General features: G+C 28.5%; 3 protein-coding genes across 3 annotated transcripts; 2 read left to right on the top strand and 1 right to left on the bottom strand.

The window, feature by feature from the left end:
- Positions 1-6,353: 6,353 nt before the first annotated feature.
- LOC101494526 (protein IRX15-LIKE) lies at positions 6,354-7,827 on the top strand. Its single transcript, XM_004509056.4, has one exon. The coding sequence runs from the start codon at positions 6,503-6,505 to the stop codon at positions 7,421-7,423; it is 921 nt and encodes a 306-aa protein (XP_004509113.1). The 5' UTR covers positions 6,354-6,502; the 3' UTR covers positions 7,424-7,827.
- A 4,618-nt stretch (positions 7,828-12,445) lies between these two features.
- LOC101494000 (homoarginine-6-hydroxylase 2-ODD-C23) lies at positions 12,446-15,903 on the top strand. The gene is made up of 12 exons (XM_004509055.4): positions 12,446-12,604; positions 12,906-13,021; positions 13,661-13,779; positions 13,887-13,950; positions 14,269-14,336; positions 14,513-14,571; positions 14,656-14,800; positions 14,936-14,955; positions 15,040-15,086; positions 15,342-15,422; positions 15,495-15,584; positions 15,660-15,903. The coding sequence occupies exons 1-12, from the start codon at positions 12,571-12,573 to the stop codon at positions 15,789-15,791; spliced, it is 975 nt and encodes a 324-aa protein (XP_004509112.1). The 5' UTR covers positions 12,446-12,570; the 3' UTR covers positions 15,792-15,903.
- A 3,835-nt stretch (positions 15,904-19,738) lies between these two features.
- Positions 19,739-22,593, bottom strand: LOC101493683 (uncharacterized). The gene is made up of 3 exons (XM_004509053.4): positions 22,042-22,593; positions 21,597-21,703; positions 19,739-20,838 (listed from the first exon to the last, which is right to left on the bottom strand). The coding sequence occupies exons 1-3, from the start codon at positions 22,408-22,410 to the stop codon at positions 20,064-20,066; spliced, it is 1,251 nt and encodes a 416-aa protein (XP_004509110.1). The 5' UTR covers positions 22,411-22,593; the 3' UTR covers positions 19,739-20,063.
- Between the last annotated feature and the right edge of the window lie 2,754 nt (positions 22,594-25,347).

Raw genomic sequence — 25,347 nt, 5'->3', positions numbered from 1 at the left:
GAAATATTAATTTTTAAAATAATGGACATGACATATATAAATTAAGTAAATTAGTAAATGTAAAGATGAGTAAGTAACTTAATAATGAATTTTTGTTTTTATTATTCAACATAGTATGTTATTTATATGAAATACATGACATTTAAAAATTCATAAAAATCTTGATGTATGTGGCAAAATATTTTTCATTCTGGTACTACTCACAAAATTCTAAAGAAAAATAATCTTCCTATTACAAAAAAAATTACAATACACGTACAAACTATGATTATTTTTTATCTTTGAATTTGCACGTTAGTCTTCGTTAATTTAGAAGATAAAATGTATAATATATTAGTAAAATTAAAATGTAACCATTTAAAATAATAGTTTTTGAAAAATCATTATACACTCTCACATAACTATCAACTCGTCAAATTGTGATGTAATAGATTTGTTAGAACAATGTTTTGAAGTTTGAAAAATCATTACTTCCAATAAAAACTAAAAACTATGGAATAGATGTAATGAATTGTATTTTTTTTTTAATTCCTAAATAAATTTTATATTTATTTAAACAATTATTATTATTTTTTGTTGAATTCAGAAGCCTAAATTTTATATTTACTTAAATAAATTTTTATTTTTCTCTTCAATATAACTCTGTGGCAACACTGTTCAGAAAGAATCTTATAGAGATGTACAATTTTTGTGAGACAAAATTTCATTGCATAAAATTTATGTTTAAACCACAATCGCACAACTTTAACGACCAAACTCCATGCTCAAAAATTGAAGCAACAAAATCTGATTTTTTTTTTTCAAACATCAGAGGAGAAAGATAAACACAAAATGAATAAGGAATATTTGGTAAAGAAAAGTTAAAAATGATTTGTGTAACATGAATGATATTTACAAAGGAGACGCAAAAAATGAGACGAAGAAAGACAGTTGATCGAGAAGGCGAATTAAAAAGGAAAGTCTGATGACACTAAAAGAATTCTTAAAGCGGTGGTTGCTAAAGTAGTGTTTAAAAAACAATTACCTTAAAAAAACTGTCAAACATTTCGAATTTTTTACAATGAAATTGCCAAACTCTAGAACCAATACTATTTTGCAAATTCAAATTGAATTGGTGTCCGGTTGTTCTATATGCTCCAAAGTTAGACGCAACACCAAGAGAACAAAAGTTGTACACAACTCTCTCACGAATAGTAGTCTCAAATCGAGAAATAAGAGCTTTTTGCACTGTTACTATTTTATGACCCTAACAATATGAAACACAAGTTTGTTAAATTAATAACATAACAAATAAGTCTGTGTATAATTTAAAATTTGAATTTATAAAACAAAGAGTTAAACCTTGTCATCAATCATCAGTACAATTTCCATTGCATAAAATTTATGTTTGATATTCAGATTAGAGAGAAACCATAATCGCACAATTCTAACAACCAAATTCCATTACTCCTTTTTGGAAACAACAAAATCTGATTTTTTGTCGGACATCGAATAACGATAAACAAAAAAATAAATAACGAATTTTTAGAATAGAAAAAATTAAGAGGAAATTGTGTACATATGAGATAATACGAATGATATATATAAAAGGGACATGAAAATGAGAGATTATTGAGGATAGACGGTTAACGGATGACGACGAATTAAAAAAGAAAGTTAGAAGACAATTAGTAAAATAAAATAAATTTGTTAATTAAATTAATTTGAAAAGGTGGTTGATAAAGTAGTGTTTAAAAAACAATTACTTTCAAAAACTATCAAGTAGTGGTGTACTATATTTTATTTTTAATTTATTTTTTTTATTTTTTAATTAGCCATTAACTTCTGAACGATGCATCATCATATATAAAGTACTGGCATATAAGTTTTATTTTTTTCTTAAAAAAAAAATCTTTTATTTTTAATTCATTCTTCTTATTTATTTAAGTGGTCATTAACTTCTCAACTGCCGCATACAATTGCCTTCAAAAACTGTCAAGTTGTGTATTGTATTTTATTTTTAATTTTTTAATTGGCCACTAAATTCTCAATACATTACATACAAATGTCGTGATGTAACCAGAAGTTTTATTTTTTTTTCTTAATTTTTAATTCATTCTTCTTATTTTTTTAATTGGTCATTAACTCCGGACGCATGAGGTATTATTTCTATTAATAGAAACTTGATATATTCCTAACACTCTATTTGGCTGACACGTGGCAAACTTACCAAATTATCATGTTTGCTTTATTATAATGTATAGATGTAACTTAAGTTACTGATGAGTTATTCTCGTAAATTACCGACCAAATCTTATAATCAGGTAATGGGTATTTTTAGTTTTTTAAGGGGTTTGAAACTTGAAAGACAATTGGGGATAAGCATATGCGATTTCCTATTTATTAAGCTTTACTACATTTGTTGGATCATCAAAACACCCTACAAAACAAGCCCTTGCCAATCGTAGGCCTTTGTTTTCTCAAAAGGCCACTTAAAAGTTATTCATTTTACACTCCAGCCCAACTATTTTATTTGTTCTTTTACAGAAATATTTTTCCTATTTAAAACTCATCTTTTAAATCACCGTTTTCTCAAAATTTTAAGATTATTATTGCCTTTGATGAAAGTGAAATCATTATTGTATAAAAAAAAAATAGTTATTCCTTTTCCATGAGAAATCATTATTCCCTACCATGAGAAACTAAATTAAATATATGCATTTTTGTTTTTTGAAATTCTAAAGCAATATAAATTAAAAAACACGAATGCACAAGATGTGCAAAAAAAAAAAGGCAAAAAGTACAAAATTTTAGTTAAAAATTCAATCATTCTTCATTGTCATATGTGTGTGCTTATTGTCTTTCAAGCTTGATATTTTATGTGAATATGATCCATCAACTATTCACGTTTCTTTGTGATTGCTCGTGCACGATACACCGTTGTGTACAGATAGTTGATGAGCTTGTATATATTGATGCTGAAGTGTTATTTACATGTCGTATCTTAAGTTTATACTTTAGTATTTATTAAATTTAAATATATCTTTTGTCTTTCTATTTTATCAAAAATAAATTTTTAGTCTTTAATTTTTAAAATTAATTTTTTAGTCTCATATTAATTAATTCTTGAAATTTTTTTAGTCTCCACTATCTTTTATTATACGATAATTTCATTAATAACGTGACATTTAGGTGTATTTGTGATTTGGATAAAATAATTTTTATATAATTATTATTGTAATTAATTTTATTTATATATTAAAATATTTTTAATAAGTAAATTAAATTATTTTCTCTAAATATTTTAAAATTTAAATTATTTTTAGATAAAATAAATTATTTTAAAATTTTAAAATTTATAAACAAAATAAATATTAAAAAATAAAATTTCAAATATTTTCATATATAATTAAAATAAAATAAATTGATTTTTAATATTTATTATATAAATAAAATTAATTACAACAATAATAACATATAAAATATTTTATCAAACACACAAATGAGATGTAAGTGTTATATCATTAATGAAAGTACTACTTCATAAATATTTTCCCCTTTGCTACAATTTTTTCGTCTAGTAGATGCTTATAGTTTTGATCTTTAAACATTCTCTCAGCCTTTAAACATGAGTGTTGAGAGAAGCATATGCTATAATGTTAGATTTTCTAAATCCACTTAAACATGGAAATGAACATAAACAATACATTTAAATCAGTATAGCGGAAGCAAAGATTAATTGAGCACTAACTTCTCGCCATTGTTATGTTGGATTTCGAATAAACACTCTACAACTTAAAAGAAATAAGTAGATTAAGTGATTCAAAGCATAGAAGAACAATGTTATATATAGAGTTTTGTTCATCAGAGTTATGAAATTGCATACACTTTATGAGAGCTGATTTTTAGTAGTTGACAGTTACTCAGAAAAATGTTCAGATAATGAAGTGGGTGGAAAATAGACCAATTAATGAGTTAGTTTTTCCTGTAAAATAGAAAGTCAACTCATTCTCATCTTAATGCCTAAATAAATGGCTTGTGTGGTGCTTAAAAATAAAGAAAACTAACAATATGAGTAGTGAGCATGATACCATGCCTATAGGAATACGAGTATCCAATCCCGCCTAAATAAATCGCTTTCTTTAAGTAGACTATCTAGTTTTGTGGTATTGTCGAAACTTGTGTAAGTAGACTATCAATCAGGATTTCTCAAGGATAAAACTATCTAATTACAAACCGCATCAGTATTCTATTGTATTATAGAAAGTCATTCTAGAATTATTCTCTCGATATAGCTATTACGACCACTCAGATGTATGGTGTCAAGACCACTCTAAAAAGGATGAGAAAATTTATCGATAAAAGGATTAAAAAAAGCTGAACATAAGAGAGATAAGAGAGAAAACTCAGAAAATGTTCGAGTTTTGATGCACTTTATAAAGTGAACAAAGTTATTTATTTATAGAGGAAATTCACAATGTATTGGAGCGAAAATCGCATGAGAGATTTTGACCAATTCACAAAAAACGATATAGTCAATCAATAATTAAAACTCGTAAAAGGTTCGAGTTTTGGTGCACTTTATGAAGTGAACAGTGTCCTCTGTTTATATAGGAAATTCACAAGGTACTGGAGCAAAAATTGCACAAACGATTTGACCAGTTCACTGAAAATGATATGGTCAGTCAATAACCAACTTGCGAAATAGAAAGATTTTAGTGGAGGACCGAATCAGCAAATGTGTCAATTGTTAACAACGAAGAGAGAAACACATTTAAAAATTAATATTAATTTGTTTCGGGTTTCTAAAAAGTAATTCACTACTTTACCCGAGATGAACGACGACAATGCGCATATGGTGGTCAGGTTGAATATGTATATTTTTGTTCACAAAATTAGATATCCTTATGACACACCGTCATACATCCACCTAACATACATTAACATTATATAAAAATTCTATACGGGATTTCCATAATTTTTTTTAATTTACACAATACTAACTATAAATGTAAACACTTGATGTTAAAGCTCCATAATAATAACCTTAATCTTACATGGACAATATTTCAATGTTTGTTGAACAAAAAATCATAATCAAAATAATAATTTTGTGCATGTTTTATAAGATAAAGCTCCAATGAAAAAAAGGATTGAACTGTTATAATTAAATAAGATAAAGAACATAAATACTTTTTTGCCATAAATTAATTAGAGGTATTTGGTTGGAGAAATTTAATTTTTATTAAGTATTGGAATTAAAAAAATAAAAATAATGTACAATTAAGATCTAGTTAATTAGTCTCTTCCTCGTACAATAAATATCACTTCAACAAAATAAAATAAAATAATTTCAAAATAAATATTATTCTCAGTTTAAGATTAATTATTTTTCTCAATTATATCTTAAATTTAACTTTTTTTTACACGACCTATGTTTAACTATATTTAATACTATGTATATTATTCTTAAAACATTATAGTTTATTTTTTTTAATAATAAACATATCAATTGTCAATAAAAATAATTTAAAAAACTATCATAATTTTTTATATTATTTATACTAGTTATTTCTCAATATATATGAAAAGAAGTGTAGCACCCTCCATGACGGAGTATTTAAATGAAATATGATAATTAATTGTGAAGAGTAAATAGTAATAATAGGTGAATAGATAATGAGAGGAATCCATCATAGTCCATAGACAGTGTTGCTTTGACTTATGATGAGTGCCAACCATGTTGAAAGGAAACCAACTCTGTTCCGTTGTCTTCACTACATTGAAATTATCATACTGTATTATTATTATTAGTATATATCCACATATTATCCACTACCAACTACTACTACTACTACATACACGATAATCACATGTGTTACAAGGAGATTGATTAATTAATCTCGTTTCATTCTGATACATTGTCTCCTTCAGAAGTAGCTATTTGTCCAAGTATATTCTAGAGGGTGGTTACGTAGGAACAAAATCTTAAATTCAACAAGTAAAAGCGACTTCTTGCTTGTAATTAGTTACTAGGTCACTACTACAACCTATATTCTCTAAACCTTCTTCAACCACCCCACCCTACTACTATTCCCACCCCCCTTTTGGTTCAGCATTAACCATCCTTCCTAAACAAACAAAAATCCACATTAGGAATTCATTTTTCTAATCTTACAAAAAATACCGACCACATTAAGAAAAAAACAAATTCAACTGTAACACGAACTAACCCATTTCACATTAAAAACGTTATTTTCATGTCTAATTTTTGAGTCTTGAAGAAATGTCATTATAATGTAAAGTCACCCTCAATAAATATTTTATTTTTTTTGTTTGCCCTTTACTTCACATTACTTCAATTCTCTCTTTTATCTTCTTTAAAATCAAACCTTATTTCACAAATTCTCTCTCACATCTCAGAATCTCTTCCACTCCACCCTCAAAGGAGAGAAAGAGAGAGATTCTAAATTCTAAAAAAAAATATAAACTTTTTCTTTTTTCTTTTTCAATTATCTCCAAAATGAAGAACACAAACAACAACACAAAACTCATTCTCCTTCACCCATATATCCAAAAACAAGGAAACTCAAATCGATTATGGCTTCTAGCATTAATTTCAATTCTCACTTTAGCTTTTCTTGCAACACTCATTTACACAAGAGAAAATTCAACCTTCAACAACACAAACACATCAATTTCCTCTGTTATTTCCACCCCTGTTTCTTCTTCACCATTACCATCAACAGTAATCAACACTCTTCTCCACTATGCTTCAAAATCAAACGACACATACCACATGACATACTCAGATCTCAAACCAATCTCCGACGTGCTTCGAAAATGTTCATCACCATGCAATTTACTCATATTTGGTCTCACACCAGAGACCCTTTTATGGAAAGCACTTAATCACAACGGAAAAACGGTTTTCATCGATGAAAACCGTTACTACGCTGCATACATAGAAGAAAAACACCCTGAAATTGATGCTTATGATGTTACGTACACAACAAAAAGAAGTGAAATGAAAGAGTTAATAGCTTCAGCTAAAGAACATGTAGCTAATGAATGTAAACCAGTTCAGAATCTTTTGTTTTCGGATTGTAAACTTGGAATCAATGATCTTCCAAACCATGTGTACGAGGTTGACTGGGATGTTATATTGGTTGATGGGCCACGGGGGGATTGGCCGGAAGCACCGGGGAGAATGTCGGCGATTTTCACGGCCGGTGTGTTGGCTAGAAGTAAGAAAGGTGGGAATCCTAAGACTCATGTTTTTTTGCATGATTTTTATGGTGAAGTGCAACAGGTTTGTGGTAATGAGTTTTTGTGTAAAGAGAATTTGTTGGAAGAAAGTGAGAGTTTGGGACATTATGTGTTGGAGAGGATGAATGAAAATAGTGTTCAATATTGTAAAGGGTCTTCTTCTTCATCCACTTGATTTGTTACTCTCTCTTTGCAACTTCCACACATTTGATCAAATACATGTCCACATTTGAACATTACATTTTCTCAAATTACTACCGGTGCCGACATGTCAGTGTCAATATAGTCTCTGGTATTTGTGTCGGTATATGTGGTACATAGATTACCCTCATCTTTCATTCAGATTTCTCATAATTGTCTTAGTCACAAATTGTTTTGTTCATCTTTCATTCAGTTGTTACCCTTATTGGTTTTGTGGGGTATTTATCATCCATTACTCTCCATTTATGTTTTGATGGCTTCTTGGTTGCAGCTTTGTAAAAAATCAATAATTCTTTGTTTTTTTTTCTTTTCATTTTGATGGTTCTGAAAATTGTAATTTGATCAATTCAATGAATTCAAGCTTTCAAATTTGCGTTAGCTTGGGTTTGTGGTGCTTCATAAAAACCAAAAGATACAAGGTAGTTGGAAGGTCACATCTTATCTTTAAAAAAATTGCATTAATATCATTGTGTCTTAAGGGTATGGAATAAGAAATCAATAAAATAAAAATTTATCAAGTTAAACATTTGTCATAACAAACATGATTACCTTTTATGTTTCTTAAACAATACACGAAAAACACTCATTAGTATTCTCCTAAGGTATTTATTTAGGTGGTGAATTAATTAGTTCTTGGACAGCAGCAACAAGCATAGGCAGATTATCTTTGGAGTTCATAGGAGCCACAATATCTCCTAAGTTATTTTCTTTTTAATAGATAGGTATATTAAATATACCATAGGAGTCATGGTATCCCAAATTATCTACTTTTTAATAGTTAAGTATATTAAATACACATCAGTATATTTGTAGATATTATATCTGTTTTGCAATATTAACTAAATATTGTATTAATACAGTGATAATATAATCTATTTTACAATTTGATAGTAGCGAATTCGAATCTTTTCTAAAACTTCTACTGAAACTAAAAATTATTTAGTAAGATTTATAAAATAATATTATAGACATTTGTTCAACAATGCTATCTAAAATCCGCCAAACCACAACCACAACTAAGGTGGCTTGGAGTTGGAAGGAAGTTGCTTCAAGTGCAACTTTAAGTGAATTTGCTTCTTAGATGAATGAAATTGAACCAATGGTGCCTTAGAAATCAACTTCATCTATCGTTCGAGGTTTAGCCTCTTTGACAATGGCCAATTGGGAATAAGAAAAAAAAATTGGCCTAAGTTGAGCATTTTTTCCTTTCTTTCTAATTCAACTCCAAAAAATGTACTTGTAAATCCACGATTGTTTAGACTTCAAAAACTTTAATTTGGATTAATATCTAGTCAATAAGATATTTGAGTACTCAAGCCGGTAGGGATTTGGTTCTCATATAATATGAGAGATCTATTATGAAATTACCAAATTAACAAATCTAAAATAAATTCTAATACTCACTCCTCCCGTCTAAAATATAAGAAAAAATATTAAAGATTAGAGGAAGTATTTTTATATTAAATTTTGGATTTAACTCAATTTCAAACAAAGTTATATATAAAAAAAGAAGTAAAACAAACTTGTAAAGTGATATGAATTTTGAGCGTTATAAAATCTAGACTTATATGATATTATGAATTGGATAAAATATTTTTTATGCCATTATTGTTGTAATTGATTTTATTATTTATTGTATTTATATATTATAATATTAAAAATAAAATAAATAAAGTTTTAAATATTTTTTTATCTGAATATTTAAAAAAAATAAAATTATTGTTGGACAGAAAATAAATTTTAAATATTTATATAAATATTTTAAATTAATTAATTTATAAATAAAATAAATGTATTTTAATGTAGAAGAAAAGTAAATATTAACTAATATTAAAAAATAAAATAAATAAATTTTAAATATTTTATATAAATAATTTAAATTATTAAAAAAGGTAAATAAAATAAATAAATTTTAAACATTTTATTTAATTATTTTAACTTTTAATACTTTAAATATAAATAAAATGATTTTATTTTTAATATTTAAATAAAATTAATCAACAATTGTAATGATATAGAAAATATTTTATCCAATTCACAAATGTCATCTAAATATCGTCTCATTAACGAGAGTGTCACACTATAAAAAATGGTGGAATACAAAAAAGATTCCAATTTTTTTTAATAGAAATCAAAAAACCAATTTTAAAAATAAAAAAATAAAAAAAATATTAAAATCTAATTATAAATTAACTCTAGCCAATATAAAAGCTTGAATTTTTCTCAATATTTATTATTGTTAAGGCTTAAATGCAAGGAATATAATTTTCGTTCATGTTCAAAATCTTACATTTGACATGATCACTAGAAATGACAAAATGGACTCATTATATTTTGCAATTTAAAAATAAACTTATATTTTTTAAAGATGGTACTTGTGTTTGAAATATTTAACTGATATGTATCGTTGGTGTAAGACGTTTACAGATGCACCAATGACATCTCCAAATAAATATATATGAAAATATTTTAGAAATTAATATAGTAAAATGTGTTTTTAGTTTTCACTCAATAAAATGAAATGGTTTTTTCCTTCTTTAAATTCTAGATCTATCGATAGATATATAAACATGGTCACAACATTTAAATTAATAACAAAAACAGAAAATTTAATGTTTAAATTTACACTAAATCAAAACTATTATATAAATCTGAATCAACAAACTTCTAAATAAAACCAAAATACAAAACCATAAACAAAACAGTTTTATGAAGACCAAATTATAAAAAATCACAAGAAAAAAATAAATATATATAATAATTACTTATTTTAAAAAAAATTGTAAGGATGACACGTGCCGCTAACATTATTAGCTTAATATGTGTTTCTTTTATAAAGGGGATCTTTGCTTCTTCCTTATAACAAAGTGTTACAATATATTGAAATAATGGAAGTATGTATAAATTGTGCATACAATTAAATTCTAGAATTATAAAAGTCTAATATTCTTTTTAAAAACTTCTTTATTATGATACTTAATATAATTTTTTATTGAAATAATTTTTTAAAGTTTTGAACAATTATTTTGTGGATCTAAATGAGGAGTTTATGATTTAATATTTTGTTAATGCAGAGTCTTTTTAAAAAAATTAAAAAAGTTATATTTCTCAATAAAATATTGAAAAAAATCTATTTTTGTTCTCATAAAAAATTGATTAAATCGTTTTTTAATCAAAAAAATTTGAAAAACAAATTTGTTTGAATTCAAAAAAATTAAAAAATAAATTTAAAAGTGAATCTATAGGTTCTATTTAGTCCACAAAATTTAAAAAAAAAAAAATTAGTTTTGAAGCTTCTTTTTTGTACCATTCTAAAATTCGTATTTTTTTATTAATGAAATGCTATAAAAATCACATAAACTTATATAATTGAGAATTTCAAGTTTGAACTCACCAATGATGTTCAATTTAACATGTCGGGTGACCAAATTGAATCTCGCCAAATTAGATCTCCAATATATTTTTGCCAAAGAGGACAATTGGTCTTCACTCTAAATTCCTTTTTAAAAATAGAGGTAGTATATTGCAAAAAGAAAAAAGCCATTTATGTTTCACCTAATAAAGGACCACATAATAATTGCAGTTTTAGCGAGTAGTAGTACTAGTTGCAGTATACAAAGACGTAACGAATTTTTTTGTTTTTATTCTTATTATTATATATATTTAGAGGAGTGAGGTCACATACCACCAAAGAGGAGGGATAGCAACATAACCTATACTTGCAGGTATCCATTTAAATTTATTTAATTTGGACAGAAAAATAGATTGGATGGGATTTGAATTTTTTTGAAATTAAAATTTGGAGACAAGACGGATTTACTGTAGTGATATCCACCCTAATCTCGCAAGTAATATTTTTGTAATTAAACATACTTAATATTATTTTAAATATTAAAAATTATAATATTATCTCTATATAAAATATTTTTTTAATTATATTATTGTCTAATAATAAATATTTTATTATATTAATTATAATAGATATGAATTTTAAATTTATAATTATATATATATAAATAAATGCGGTGTGGACGGGGAAACTCGAACACTATTACGGGCGAGGATGAGGCATAAATTTCACATCCGCTATGAAACAGGGGCAGGTGATTTTCTCGACTAGTCGGGTGTGGGATGGAGTGGAGGAGACAAAATCCGCCTCAACTCCGCCCTATTGCCATGCATACCAACGAGGCTTTTCGAACATCTCCAATGGCTCGCGACAGGAATGAACGGTACTTTCGTAATTTAATAATAATAAATTTATAACTGTTACTTTTTTTATTAATCTATTAATAATAATAAATTTATGACGGTTACCTTTTTTTTTTTTTAATTTATGACCGTTAACTTTTTTTAATTTCCTAATAATAATAAATTTATGACTGTTACATTTTTTTTAATTAATTTATAACTGTTAACTTTTTTTAATTTTTATTATTGTTATAAAAATTTAAGTTCAATTTTATTTTAAATTAAAATTAAAATTAAAATAATATTAATTAAAATATTTAAACTAATATTTTAAGTTAAAATAAAATTAAATATAAATAAAATATTAATATATAAATTAAAGTTGTAGGACAAAATTAAACAACAAAACATGAATTAGTGCCACAACTTTAATTTATACTTTAATATTTAATTTTATTACAACTTAAAATATTAATTTAAATATTTTAATTAATATTATAATACATTATTTTAATTTTAATTTAAAATAAATCTGAACTTAAATTTTTATAACAATAATAAAACTTAAAAAAAAAACTAACGATCTTAAATTAATAAAAAAAAGGTAATGGTCATAAAATAATTATTATTTATAAATTAAAAAGAAGTTAATAGTTATAAATTAATAAAAAAACAAAAATAATAAATTTATTATTATTAATAAATTAATAAAAAATAATGATTATAAATTTATTAGCATTAAATTATGAAAGTACCAATTCAAATATTCGTGATAAGAGTATGACACAAATCAAAAAATAAAATAGTAGAAATTTAAATAAATAAAAAAATCAATAATGTTATGTTGATTAAACAAACACAATTCTGGTTTCCCTTTTAAAGGCTACTCCACATTTAGTTAGCTTCTACAGAATCCATTTACAATCATCCATGGCTGCAGACTTTAGCTCCATCCCCATAATTGGTAAGTTCCTTCCTTCCCACTTTTCATTATTATAATTCTCCTTAATTTGATATTAGTTTCCCAACTATGAATGAATTCCATAAAACAAAAATCTATGATTTTACACCCTCCTTTGTGTGTGTGAATTTCTTGCAGTCACCGATGATTTTAGTTACTATCATTTTGTTCTAAACATATATGATATTGATATACCTTGGTTATTACTAGAAATAATTAAAGCATGTTATAATTTGATTCTCTTGAGGAATTTTTTTTACTATCTTGGTAAGTATTCAGTGCCTTCTGTCCAATAATGATGCAGATATTAGTCCCCTTTTAGCCAAATCAGATGACCCAAAAATGGGTGAGGACTCTAGTGTACTTGATGTTGTCACACAATTGGATAAGGCTTGTACCGAGGCAGGCTTCTTTTATGTGGTAATTCTTTCATCTTTTAACATTTTTTCCTTTTCATTGGGAAACTATGAGCGTGTAAAAGTGTTACATGTGATTTACTGTGAACTAAAGATGATAAATTGTTCAAAACTTTATCGACAACCGCCTCGCCACCTTTAAGTACAAGTTCAGGATCCTCTCCATCGTTACAATTGAGAAAATCACTTGATTAGTATTGATTCTACAAAAACTAAAAAGAATAGATGTCTTTACTATGACTCATATTCTCATAGTAAATTAAAATGAATTAGCCTTTGAGTTCACAGTTAATTTGATAAGTTACTTTTATGGAAATTTTAGCCAAACCATTGCCATGAACACTCTTTTGATTCAAATTCTACAATTCAACTCAAGAAAATTGATAAGTACTCTGCCATTTTCTAAGGGTGAAAATTTCATCTATCAGTTTATTTGTAAGATTGTGCCGGGAACTAGTCCATTTTTTTTTCATCTCCAATTTGACCCCAACTTAATTAGTCCATTAATTGTTACATTTTCATGACAATCCAATGCAAAATTTTCCTTTGTAGTTTTTCTCTTTTGTTTTGTCATCTTTTATCATGGCTGTTAGACCATTTTGTGTTTAAGAGTAATTTCAATCCTTGTGGCCTTAATTGACAGAAAGGCCATGGTATTCCTGAAAGTCTTCTCAAAGAAGTTAGAGACGTAACACGCCAATTCTTTGAACTTCCGTATGAAGAAAAGGCGAAAATCAAAATGACTCCGGCGAACGGGTTCAGGTTTTCTTGGTTGCATTCATCTTTGCATCTAAAATTTGTATATAAGTTTCACATCAGTACTTATTCCATCAGTTTATATTAATATTCCAGCCTAATTTCTTATGCAGAGGATATGAGAAGATTGGAGAAAATGTAACTCAAGGTGTACCTGACATGCATGAAGCTATTGATGTAAGTCTTAATTGTTTTTTGACATAAAATCAGGTGCCTATGTCTCTAGTGTGTTCATATATAATAGATATACTTTGTTATTGTTGACACTAGGATAACCTAAGTATACTTTAAAACTAGTATAACTAATATATTTTTTCCTAATAGTGGCCATAACTTATGTTGAGTATGGCTCATAGACAATGGTAAGTGGACGGGGTCGAACTTCGTAAACAATATTTTGTGTTCCTATTTTGTGATTTCATTTTCTTTAATCTTTTAAGACTCAGTTGTTGTTCTAACAACTTCTTACATTATTTCACCAATATTTCTTTACAGTGCTATAGGGAAGTGACTAAGGGCATGTATGGAGATCTTGGCAAAGTTATGGAAGGATGCAATCAGTGGTATGAGGAAATAGGTTTTTCAATTTATTAGTGCCTTTATTCCTAGTTTTGACTAATTACACTTAAACATGGGAGTGGGCATTGGAAGGAATAAAACTCATAACTCTAAATGTTTATGACTTTTGGAGCTAATGTGTGTATTTCAACCTTCCATCATTTTATGGTTCATTATGCAGGCCAGAAAATCCTCCAAAAATGAAAGTTCTTATGGAGGAATATATTATTCTTTGCAAAGGCATGTTTTCTCCTACTCTATTTACCTTTTTTCGCCGCGTAAACTAAAGTTCTTTATCTTATGTTGTTCTTTTGGTTAGAGCAGATCTTGCAAGGAAAATTATGTGCGGAATTGCTTTAGCATTAGGCGGATCTCCATATGAATTTGAAGGTCATAGAGCTGGTGATCCATTTTGGGTAATGCGTATAATTGGTTACCCTGCTGTATCTACTATGAATGACATTGGATGGTAATGAATTCAATCCATTAGCTGAATCTCTCAAATGTTTTCCTATTTTTCTCTTTTTGTTAGACCTTACATTTTTATGTCTTTTCCTTTTTGTTCCTTTTTCTTCTCTATATCTTTCAATCAAAACCAATCCAGTGGAGCTCACACAGATTATGGTACAAAAATCTAAACCTTTACTTTATGGTAAAGTCTATATATAATTTTAGTCCTTGTTAATGATTTTAAATGCTTCTTAACAGGTTTATTGACATTATTGAACCAAGATGAAAATATAAACGCACTTCAGGTTTGTAATATATTGCTCGTTTCTGTTTAATAGATACTTTTACTCAGTCATCTGTTGCATGTATTTATTGATATTCTCACTGTAACTGTCTTGACTTCAATTTAGCAACAATTCTTCTATTCTATTATGGCTAGTTCTAGTTGAGACAATTTCTTAAAAGCACTAAGTTCTGTTAAGAAAATTTTGATCTGTGTCCAATTCAAATGTTTTATATCTGTTTACTTCAACCAAATTTATGTTGTGAAATTGTTGAAGGTAAGAAACCTTTCTGGAGAATGGATATCCGCACCTCCAATTCCTGGAACGTTTGTGTGCAACATTGGCGACATGCTTAAGGTATTTTTACACTTGAATACTACCTGAGATTTGGTGATCATTTGATTAAATGTGGAACTGATATAACTGCAGATATACTCCAATGGTTTGTATGAGTCAACATTGCATCGGGTGATAAACAACAACACAAAATATAGAGTCAGCGTAGCATATTTTTACGAGGTTAGTCCAAATTTATATCGCTGGTTTCCACTTTTTTTCCATTGCTTATACCATTTTCCTCTGTTGCATGCACAGACAAACTTTGATACTGCAGTAGAGCCATTGGATACATATAAAACAAGGACAAATGGCCACAGGAAGTTTGAAAGAGCCGTCTACGGCGAGCATCTAGTCAGCAAGGTCCTCAGCAATTTCATACATGAGTGACTTTGTTTTTCTCTTTGTAGTGAATAATAAGTTTAGCATCTTTTGGTAAGCTCTTGCTATCATGTCCAGATATACTAAAATTAATGTTAAGTCAAAGTAAGTGTTTGTTATCTATCAAGGTCTCCCATTCTTAAAATATATGCTTTGTTTCAGTTTGAAAACTAGACCTGGAGTTTGCACACTGTAACATAATATCATCCAATATAAGCAAAAATATTAACCGAAAAGTTGATTATATTTCTATTTATATATCATTTTAGAGTAGTAAGAAAAAAACAACCTACCTAATTCCTAAACTAACTACAGCCTAATTACTCAAATTCTTATATCTAAAATAGACTTTCAAGGGTTTATCCTTGAAACTGTCGGTGTTATTCTTAACTGCAACGTTTTCTCTCACACTATTACTATACTCTACAACCTGTTAATTGACTGATATTGAAAATTAATGAGTATACCAAGAAAAAATTATAAGAGGTATTATGATGTGATAAGAAATCGGGTGAGGTTCAAACAGAAAGCCCGGAAGCACAAACCACTACAACGATTCAAATTCCTCTAATTCCACTTCTGTGAAATCCAGCATCCAAGGATGATTTTAATTTGTTTTTTTTACGTTTCATTTCTCACACTACACATGTTTGTGTTAATGTCTACCTGAAATCTCATGTTCATTTTGTTTTTGTTAATTTATTTTATAAGCTGCAGCATATGAAAACCAAAACACTTAGGTTTGTCTTCATTTTGTTTTTGTTTTTCATTTTTGTTTGTCTAGCATATTAGAGTTGTAATTATTTATTTATTAATTATCCGATTCATTCTAGGTTCAACCGGTCGAACTAATTGAACCATAATATGAAAGTCTCATTGATTCAATCTCATGTCTGGTTTTTAAACATTGCTTTCAATGCATAGAACTTTTTATGCACATTGACGATATGTCAATGTTGTCAATTGGATATTGTAAAAATTTGTAGTCAATTCAAATACTACTACACTACAGGGACTATCCTCTAGTCAAGACTAGTCCCTTAAAGTATAAATACCCGTTTTAGAGAACAACATCTCTCTTTAAATGTTCTTCTACACGCATTCAAGATCAAACTCTTGATTACATGCTTAGAAAACCTAATTAACCACCAAATATGTCACACTTTAATTGCATGGATCATTCACATCTCCCACTTTAACATGTTTAATGTTACAATACACATGAAATGGAGCTTTATAAACATTCAGTGCAACGAAAACCACTAACTAAAACAAATTTTGCTTTAAAACAAGCACTCCTTAATTCCCTACCATTTCATTCTCCTCCAACTCATACGATGTGAATAAAGTGAATAGCAAAAAGAATCGATGAGAGAAATAAAGAATAGAGAGAGAGGATTAAATCTGAGATCAAATTGCAATTTATTTGAAAACCATTCATGATGAATTTTCACTCTAAATTCTATTTAAAATAGAGGTAGTATATTGATAAATGCGATAAGAAAAATGTCATTTTGCGTTGCAGGCACATAATATATGATCTAATAATTGCAGTTTAATGTGTGAAGTGTAACTACCTAGGAGTAGTACTAGTTGCACAATAGAAATACGAAATAAAAATGTTTGTTTCAGTTGTGATTGTCATTCAAACCTCAAGTTTGCGCGATCGTCTGTTTTGAGTTTTATGTGAATTTTTAATTTTATCTTTCTAAAAAGACACTACGATAAATAAAGAAGTGTATACGTTATTTATAAACTATTTTTAGTTTTGATTTCAAACAAGATGAACTTATTTTGTTATACCGGAACATTTATAGTTTGTGGAGTGAAGTGACATGCCACCCACTCGCAAGACTTTTTTTAAAGACGGCAATGTAATGTTTATCAATCAATAAAAAAAAGATAATAAATAAAAAAATAAAAAACAAGCATACACAATTTTAAAGCCTCCTCCGTATTTAGTTAACTTCTATATAATCCACTCACAATTAATACATAATCCAGTCACAGCACAAGCATCCATGGCTCGAGACTTTAGCTACGAGTATTTCAAAAAATCAAAAATTGAACTAAATTACAAAACAATTTTTAATTTGAACTAATTTGTAAAAATTAAGAACCAAATTATTTTCGAGCTGATTTTTTAAAACTAGAACCGAATCAAATCGATTTTCAGTTCGAAAAAATCAATCCGAACCAATTTTCAATTCGAAAAACTGAACCGAATCAGTTTTTAGTTCGAAAAAACTAGAATCGAATTTGTTTTTTAGAAATAATTATGGGTAATTATATAAAATTTGGCCTATAGGAACAAAAACACTAAATTAAACCAATTTGGTTCGATTCAAAGTAATAAACTGATTTATAAAACAGTTTGGTTCGGTTTTTTAAACTGAAAATTGGTTCGATTCAATTTTCAAATGATTCTAATTCAGAATTGAACTTTACATACCCCTATCTTTAGCTCCATCCCCGTACTTGATAAACTCTTTCACACTTTTAGCCATCATTGATTTTAATATTTTTATAGAGGAATGTTAGGTCTTAGAGATTGAATCATGAGCCTTTTATATATAATTCTTTCAATTATTCCAGTCAAATAAGTAGACTACTTATTATGGGACTAATTGTCTTTGATTTTATATAAGTTTCCATCTCATAAAAGAAATATCTTGATTTGGCTTCCTCCTTTGTGAGTTTGAATCTCTTACACTCGCCGATGGATTTAGTATCTATGATTTTGTCCTCGTCATCATACATGATATACATACCTTGGGTTATTATATTATCACTAGAATTAATTAAAGCATGTTATATTGGATTCTCTTGAAAATATTTATATTATCATAACTAAATATTCAATGCTTTTAATGGATAATATAATCATCTAGTAAAGATTCAGCTTTTTCGATTAGAACGTTAATTCTTTGAACTTCCGTATGAAGAAAAGGCGAAGATCAAAATGTCTCCCACGACTGGATCCAGGTTTTCTTGGTTGCATTCATCCTTGCATCTAAACTTTGTATATAAGCTTCCCTTTTCTTCTCTATATCTTTCAATCAAAACATATCCAGTGGAGCTCACACATATTATGGTACATATAACATTTACGTTATGATAAGTTTAGAATATATTTTTAGTCCTTGTTAATGATTTTATTTGCTACTTAACAGATTTATTGATATTTTTGAACCAAAATGAAGATATAAATGCACTCCAGATTTGCAATATATTAATCCTTTTGTTTAATAGATACTTTTACTCAATCATTTGTTGCATGCATTTCTCTATTTCACTTCTATTGCCTTGAATCCTTGATGGCAATTGTAGCAGGAGTTCTTCTCTTTTATTATGGTTAGTTGAAACAATTTTTTAAAGTACCAAGTTATGTTTAGAAAATTCTGATATGTGTCTAATACAAACCTTTTAATTCTATTTGCTTAAACCATGTTGATGTTCTAAAATTATTGAAGGTAAGAAACCTATCTGGCGAATGGATATTTGCACCTCCTATTCCTGGAAAATTTGTGTGCAACATCGGTGACATGCTTAGGTATCTTAAACTTGAATACTACTCCCTGAGATTTGGTGATCATTTAAGTAACTTTTAAAGATATAACTCCAACGGTTTGTTCGACTCAACATTGCATCGGGTGATAAACAACTCAAAATATAGTCAGTGTAGCATATTTTTACGAGGTTAGTTCAAATTTATATCTTTTGTTTTTAGTTATTTTTTCCGTTGCTTATACCATTTTTCCACTAAGAATAATGTTTAAGTCAAAGTCAACTCCAATCTTAAAATATTAATATTTACACTTTCGGATTCAAGACTAGACTTAGGGTATCCACACTGTCATGATATTATCCAATCCAAAATAAAATTATTTAGCTTCACTCTACTTCAACGTATCACTCGATGTAATAATAGAGAAATAAAGGTTAAGACAAACAAATTAGAACAAGCAACGCCCATCCAATTCCAATAGGCAGACATGTTATCAATATATTAAAGTGGTCACAAGCATACACCAATCCAAGCTATAAAATGTTGATTCAAATTTGTGAACTCAGCAAAAGAATCTGCATTTTAACAGTTATGTGTACAACACCACTGCCAATAGGCATTTGCCATAAGAATGAAGTCAAATACAACACAATAAATTAGTGATTTGAACCAATCTGATTTCTAATTGTTACAAAATTGTAAATAAATTATATGTGTAGCCATGCTATGCTGGCTTTGCCGTGTCTTCCACTCGCAAACTACAACGTTCTGGTTTAACTTTGAACCTCTAAATGTTCATTTGAAGATAGCTGTACTGATCTGTGTAAACTTTCAATAGGTTCCATTTGTGTATCTTTGAGATAAAGTGGAATTCTTGTACCGGTATCTCTAAGTCGATCCACCATGTCATAGAGAAACTCAAATGTCAGTTTATATTGTTTATTAAAATCTTCCCTGATGTGGGGCTGAAGGCTGAACCAATCTCCCAACAATTTATGAACATGGGAGCGTATTATTCTCCACGGCACAGGGTACTTTTCGCAAAGCTTCAAATACTCGATTAACAGATCTGCCTGGTCTAATTTCCCATCTACAAAGGCTCCTTCGCAGCCAGACACCCATTCAGCCGTACGAAATCCAGCAAAGAGAGCTGGATTTTCAAGCAGAGTCTCCGCAGAAAGAACCCCTTCTACGCCAGTCTCTTCCAAACAGTCTTTAACATCATCCATATGCCTTATGTTCCCGTTTGCAAGAACTGGGATTCTGACTGCATCCTTTACAGCCTTGATGGCTTTCCAGTCCGCTCGGAATTTGCTCCCGTCCTTCTCATCCCTTGTTCGCCCATGAACAGCTAAAAGCAAACAACCAGCCTCCTCAAGCATCCTAGCATACTTCAATGTGTCCTCTAATTTTGGAAAGAGCCTAATTTTGCATGAAACAGGAACTTGGAGGTTCAGAGCCAGTTTTTCCACTAAAGATTTCACAAGAGGAAGGTTATCCATCAAGAAAGCACCGTAGTTTCCTCGTTTAGCAATGCGCTGAGGACACCTATAGAATCACAAAATATGAAAATAAATCCACTAAAACTTTAATTATGATCATCAAAAAGGTAACATCTAAAACTGCTAGATCATTTACATTGTCAGGCAATACCAAAATACTCCTGAATGTTTTCCCCCAAAAAAACTCATACTTGAACTATTCACTGTATAACACTTTTTTTACGTACGCTGGGTATCCTTCATCCGAGACAAATCCCTCAGTACAAAAACCAATTTAAGGGCTGACTTTTCAGTTCACTCGCAAATGTTCTTGGCCCCACATCAGTTTAAGATTAAATTATTAACCACATACTTAGGAAACATGGTTATTGGCCAACCGTGAGTCCGTGACATACTTTAATTGCACGATTCATTCGCCATCTCTCACTTTAACATGTTTAATGTTATACACATTACATGGAGCATTAAAAACTCACTCTAGAAGGAACAAAAAAATTGTAGTACAGCAACCTGTATAGCACCGACACTACGGACTGAATGTGTGTTTAGTTTCTATATCACATCTAGTGTCTGTATATGTGAATATTTCAATGATAGCAACTAGTATATCAAACAAGGCAACCAATGCCCAAACATCATGTATTCACATGGTTTTCGAATTGCGGTATATGATAGCATTAGCTAATTGAAACAAATTTTGTTACAATCAACCACTCATTAATTCACTACTCCTCCAACTCATCCAACTCACATATAATATGAACAAGTGAATAGAAAAAATAGTGAAAACAAACAATAGATTACCCAAGATTAATATCAACATAATCGCAATAAGGCTCCACCCTGCGTGCAGCTTCCAACAACACATCAGGATCATTGGCACAAAATTGAACAAAAAGTGGTCGATCCTCCTACAATTATACACCCAAAATTACAAGAAAACTACAATAATAATTAACATTAACACTATTATAAATGCAAGGAAACTACCACTGAAAATGTAGGGCGTTATCACTTTGGTCTTTGACCAACTAAAAAACAAATTAATCCTCAAATCATCCAAATAGTCTTTGAAATATACAATTGACTACTATCATAAAAATTCCTGAAAGATACAATTTAATGTCAAAATGTCTCTAGATTTGATTGAGGCAAAAATCATAGTGACCGGTCCTACACTTTAAGGGAATAAAACGGTGATTTACTATCAAATGCAATTGTAGTTGTAGAAGATGCACATTATAAATACCTTGCAAGTGGTGAATTCTTCGTTCCTATATTTTTCTGTTTCGGAAAATATACGAGAATGTAACATTGGAGTGTAAGCAGCCTGAGCACCGTACTTGCGACACAGCAATCGGAAGGGTAGCTCCGAATTGTCGACCATCGGGGCAACTATCAATTTGGGCCGGCCCAAGTTGGTCCAATGAGCCCAGGCGCGTTCAACACGAGAGTCTCCGGTGAGGCTAAGGTTGGATTGTTGGGGTTGGATTGAATCAGGAGAAGTTGGGGTTTGTGCCATGAGTAGATATGGTTTTGTTCCGAGAAATGAGATGAGGTGATTGTTGTGGATGTGAGAGTGAGAGAGGAAGGAAAAGGGTTTGGGTTTGGGTTTCATGAGGGAACGATGGGTTTCACTAACCAACCCATCGCTGCCAAAAAGCCAATTACTTTACACTCAAAGAACGGTCAATTTGGGGATATTTTCTTGTTTCTTCGAGTTTTACAAACGACCTGCCGTTTTACAAACAATATTTTCTTGAAAATACACATGCATGGTTTTGAGTATGACATTATTGACACTACAATTCTAATTCCGATGTTGTGTGTCTTTTAACCATTTTCAAAATCAAAATTTAATGCTTATAATTATTATATCTTATATCTATAACTTGAATCAATAAATCTTAAGTCCTTAATTTATAAGTGACCTATGTAAGTCTGTCATTCATGATATTGGGGTATAACGATAGCTTGTTCGCATCAAGTCATATCTCATCATGTGTATGCTTGATATGTAGTTATTCAGTTTATTAATCAAAATAACTTATAATTACTACTATTAAAATTCATATGGATCCAAACTAACTTTGGCACCTTATAATAATTATTGTATACATATCTAACTTTTGTCCATAAACCTTATAAGTCTAAAGCATACAATCCTTGAAATTTAGAACATAGCATGGATGCATGATTATAGGATTATAACTAATGTGAGACACATTATTGCGTGCATGATAATTTTGTAGTCTATTAGATATAACACATGATTGTAACTACTGTAAGATATAACATAGCATACATGATTAATTTGCGGGCTATTAGTTTTTAGTCAAGTAAATATTGTTTAATGATTATGGCTAGTATAAGACATAACATGCAATATTAATTGGTAGGTCATTAGTTTTTAGTCTATTAGATAACAACACGTGATTTATGGCTAGTGTGAGACATATCATAACATGCATATTATTATGAAGGCTATTATTTTTTAATTTATTAAATAATGACACATAATTAAAACTAGTGTAGAAAACAGCATAACATGTATAATTATTTTGTAGACTATTAATTTTTAATCTATTAGACAATAGTGTGTGATTATAGTTAGTAATGCATAACATATTATATATAGTTATTTTGTAGTCTATTAGTTTTCAATATATTAGATAATAGCATATATTATTTTGTAGGCTATTAGATATTATACATGATTAAAACTAGTGTAGAACATAACAAAATATGCATGATTATTTTGTATCATATTTTTAGTCTATTAGATAACAGCACGTGATTATAGCTAGTGTAATGCATAACATAATATATATATGATTATTTTGTAGTCTATTAGATAATAGCATATTATTATAGGTAGTGTAAAACATAGTTTAACATGCATGATTATTTCACATATACCATGATTTCACACACTACATGTGTATAATAATGGGCTATACATAGATTTGTTGTCATTATAACAACATGGCTAATCATGCAATCAAGTTAATTGACCAAGAGTTTTTGAAAAAAATTCTAATGGTTTTGAGCATTTAAAGGTGGTGATATGTAATCATTGTTTATTTTATGTGAATAATTTTCTCTTTAGATACATTACAATATTACAACTACAACATGTGTTATATTGTGGTTTTAACATCACAATATACTGTTTTAGTATTATAAGATTATACTAGTAAAGATTTCTTAGTAAAAAGAAAAAATCAATTTATTCACCCTAAATTTCTATTGTAAAAAAAATTAATTATTTATTTATTTGATAGAGGGGTAGAGCTGCAGTCCAAAATAGAAAAAAGTCATTGAACACTTACAAAATAATTAACATTTGTTTCTTTTCAATAACAATAGCACAGATCAAACCTGCAATTAACAAGTTCAACATATGTAAATATAACAATCTCTTTACCTCACAATATTACATGCAAACTCAATTATAAGTAAAAACAACTAACTGAACATGTAGTAAGAATAGTGGTTAATTGCATTTAATTTTTCTTGATGCATTAAAAAATAATTATATTTTCTAAAATACCCCTACTTTTTGTTTAATTTTGTGTGAGAACTCATTATGTTAGAGGATATTTTGATAATAATAATAATAATATTAAATCGGACGAAGTTAGTTTAGTAAACATTCGGTATACCATAATTTTTTTTAGTATGTTATCCAACATCAAATCATTTAATTACACATCACTTTTTTATATTTAATTAATTTTTAAGTGAATATAATTTTGAATTATTTGTGTCTTGTGGATACCAATACTCATCTTTATTGAAGGGTGCCAAAGAATTTATCCATAAATTATCTTATTTTATATATCATTCTATAAAATTAATGAAGTATTAATGTTATATCAATTACTATTTATTATAATATATTAATGGTCTAAGTATTTGATGTAATTGGTTAAGTAATTATCTAATTGATTAAATGTTTTATTTTAATTGATTATATGATGTGTAGGGCCACTAAACACATTTAAAAAGTATATAATCCTTCTTACTTTAAATTAAGAGTAAACCACAATCTCATTGCTCAACTTAATGCTTATCACTTTGGAAATTCTCAACCCTAGTAGATTCACTATATAAACCTTACTTTCAAAAAGGTCAAATTTTATTGGAGATACATCTAAACTTATTCCTTCAATAAGTCATTATTTATTAAGACATTAATCCTCTCTTTTTCTTTGTATTTATTTTATTTCAATTCCTTTCTTGTAACATAAGGAATCAAACAGGAAACTTTGATTCTAATGGTAGCATTTTTATGGGTAATTCTTCATAATTTGATGTATGGAAGATGACCATTATTTACATATAGTGACCGTATGATCATGTTTAATACTTGTAAATTATTTATTTTCTTAATGTGTTAAAAACAATAATTTGCATTTTTTTTTATATATGTTTTGGTGTTAGTTGTTATATAATGATAAGTGAGTTAATGAAAGTATTGATTTTTTATTTTTATCAAAAGCACACTCGATGCAATCCACTAAACAATAAACAATCAATATAATGGAATACA

This window comes from Cicer arietinum, chromosome 7 (assembly GCF_000331145.2).
Source record: "Cicer arietinum cultivar CDC Frontier isolate Library 1 chromosome 7, Cicar.CDCFrontier_v2.0, whole genome shotgun sequence".
NCBI classification, from domain to species: Eukaryota; Viridiplantae; Streptophyta; class Magnoliopsida; order Fabales; family Fabaceae; genus Cicer; species Cicer arietinum.
The sequence above is the reverse complement of the archived record's forward strand: the minus strand, read 5'-3'. Positions and strand labels throughout refer to the sequence as shown.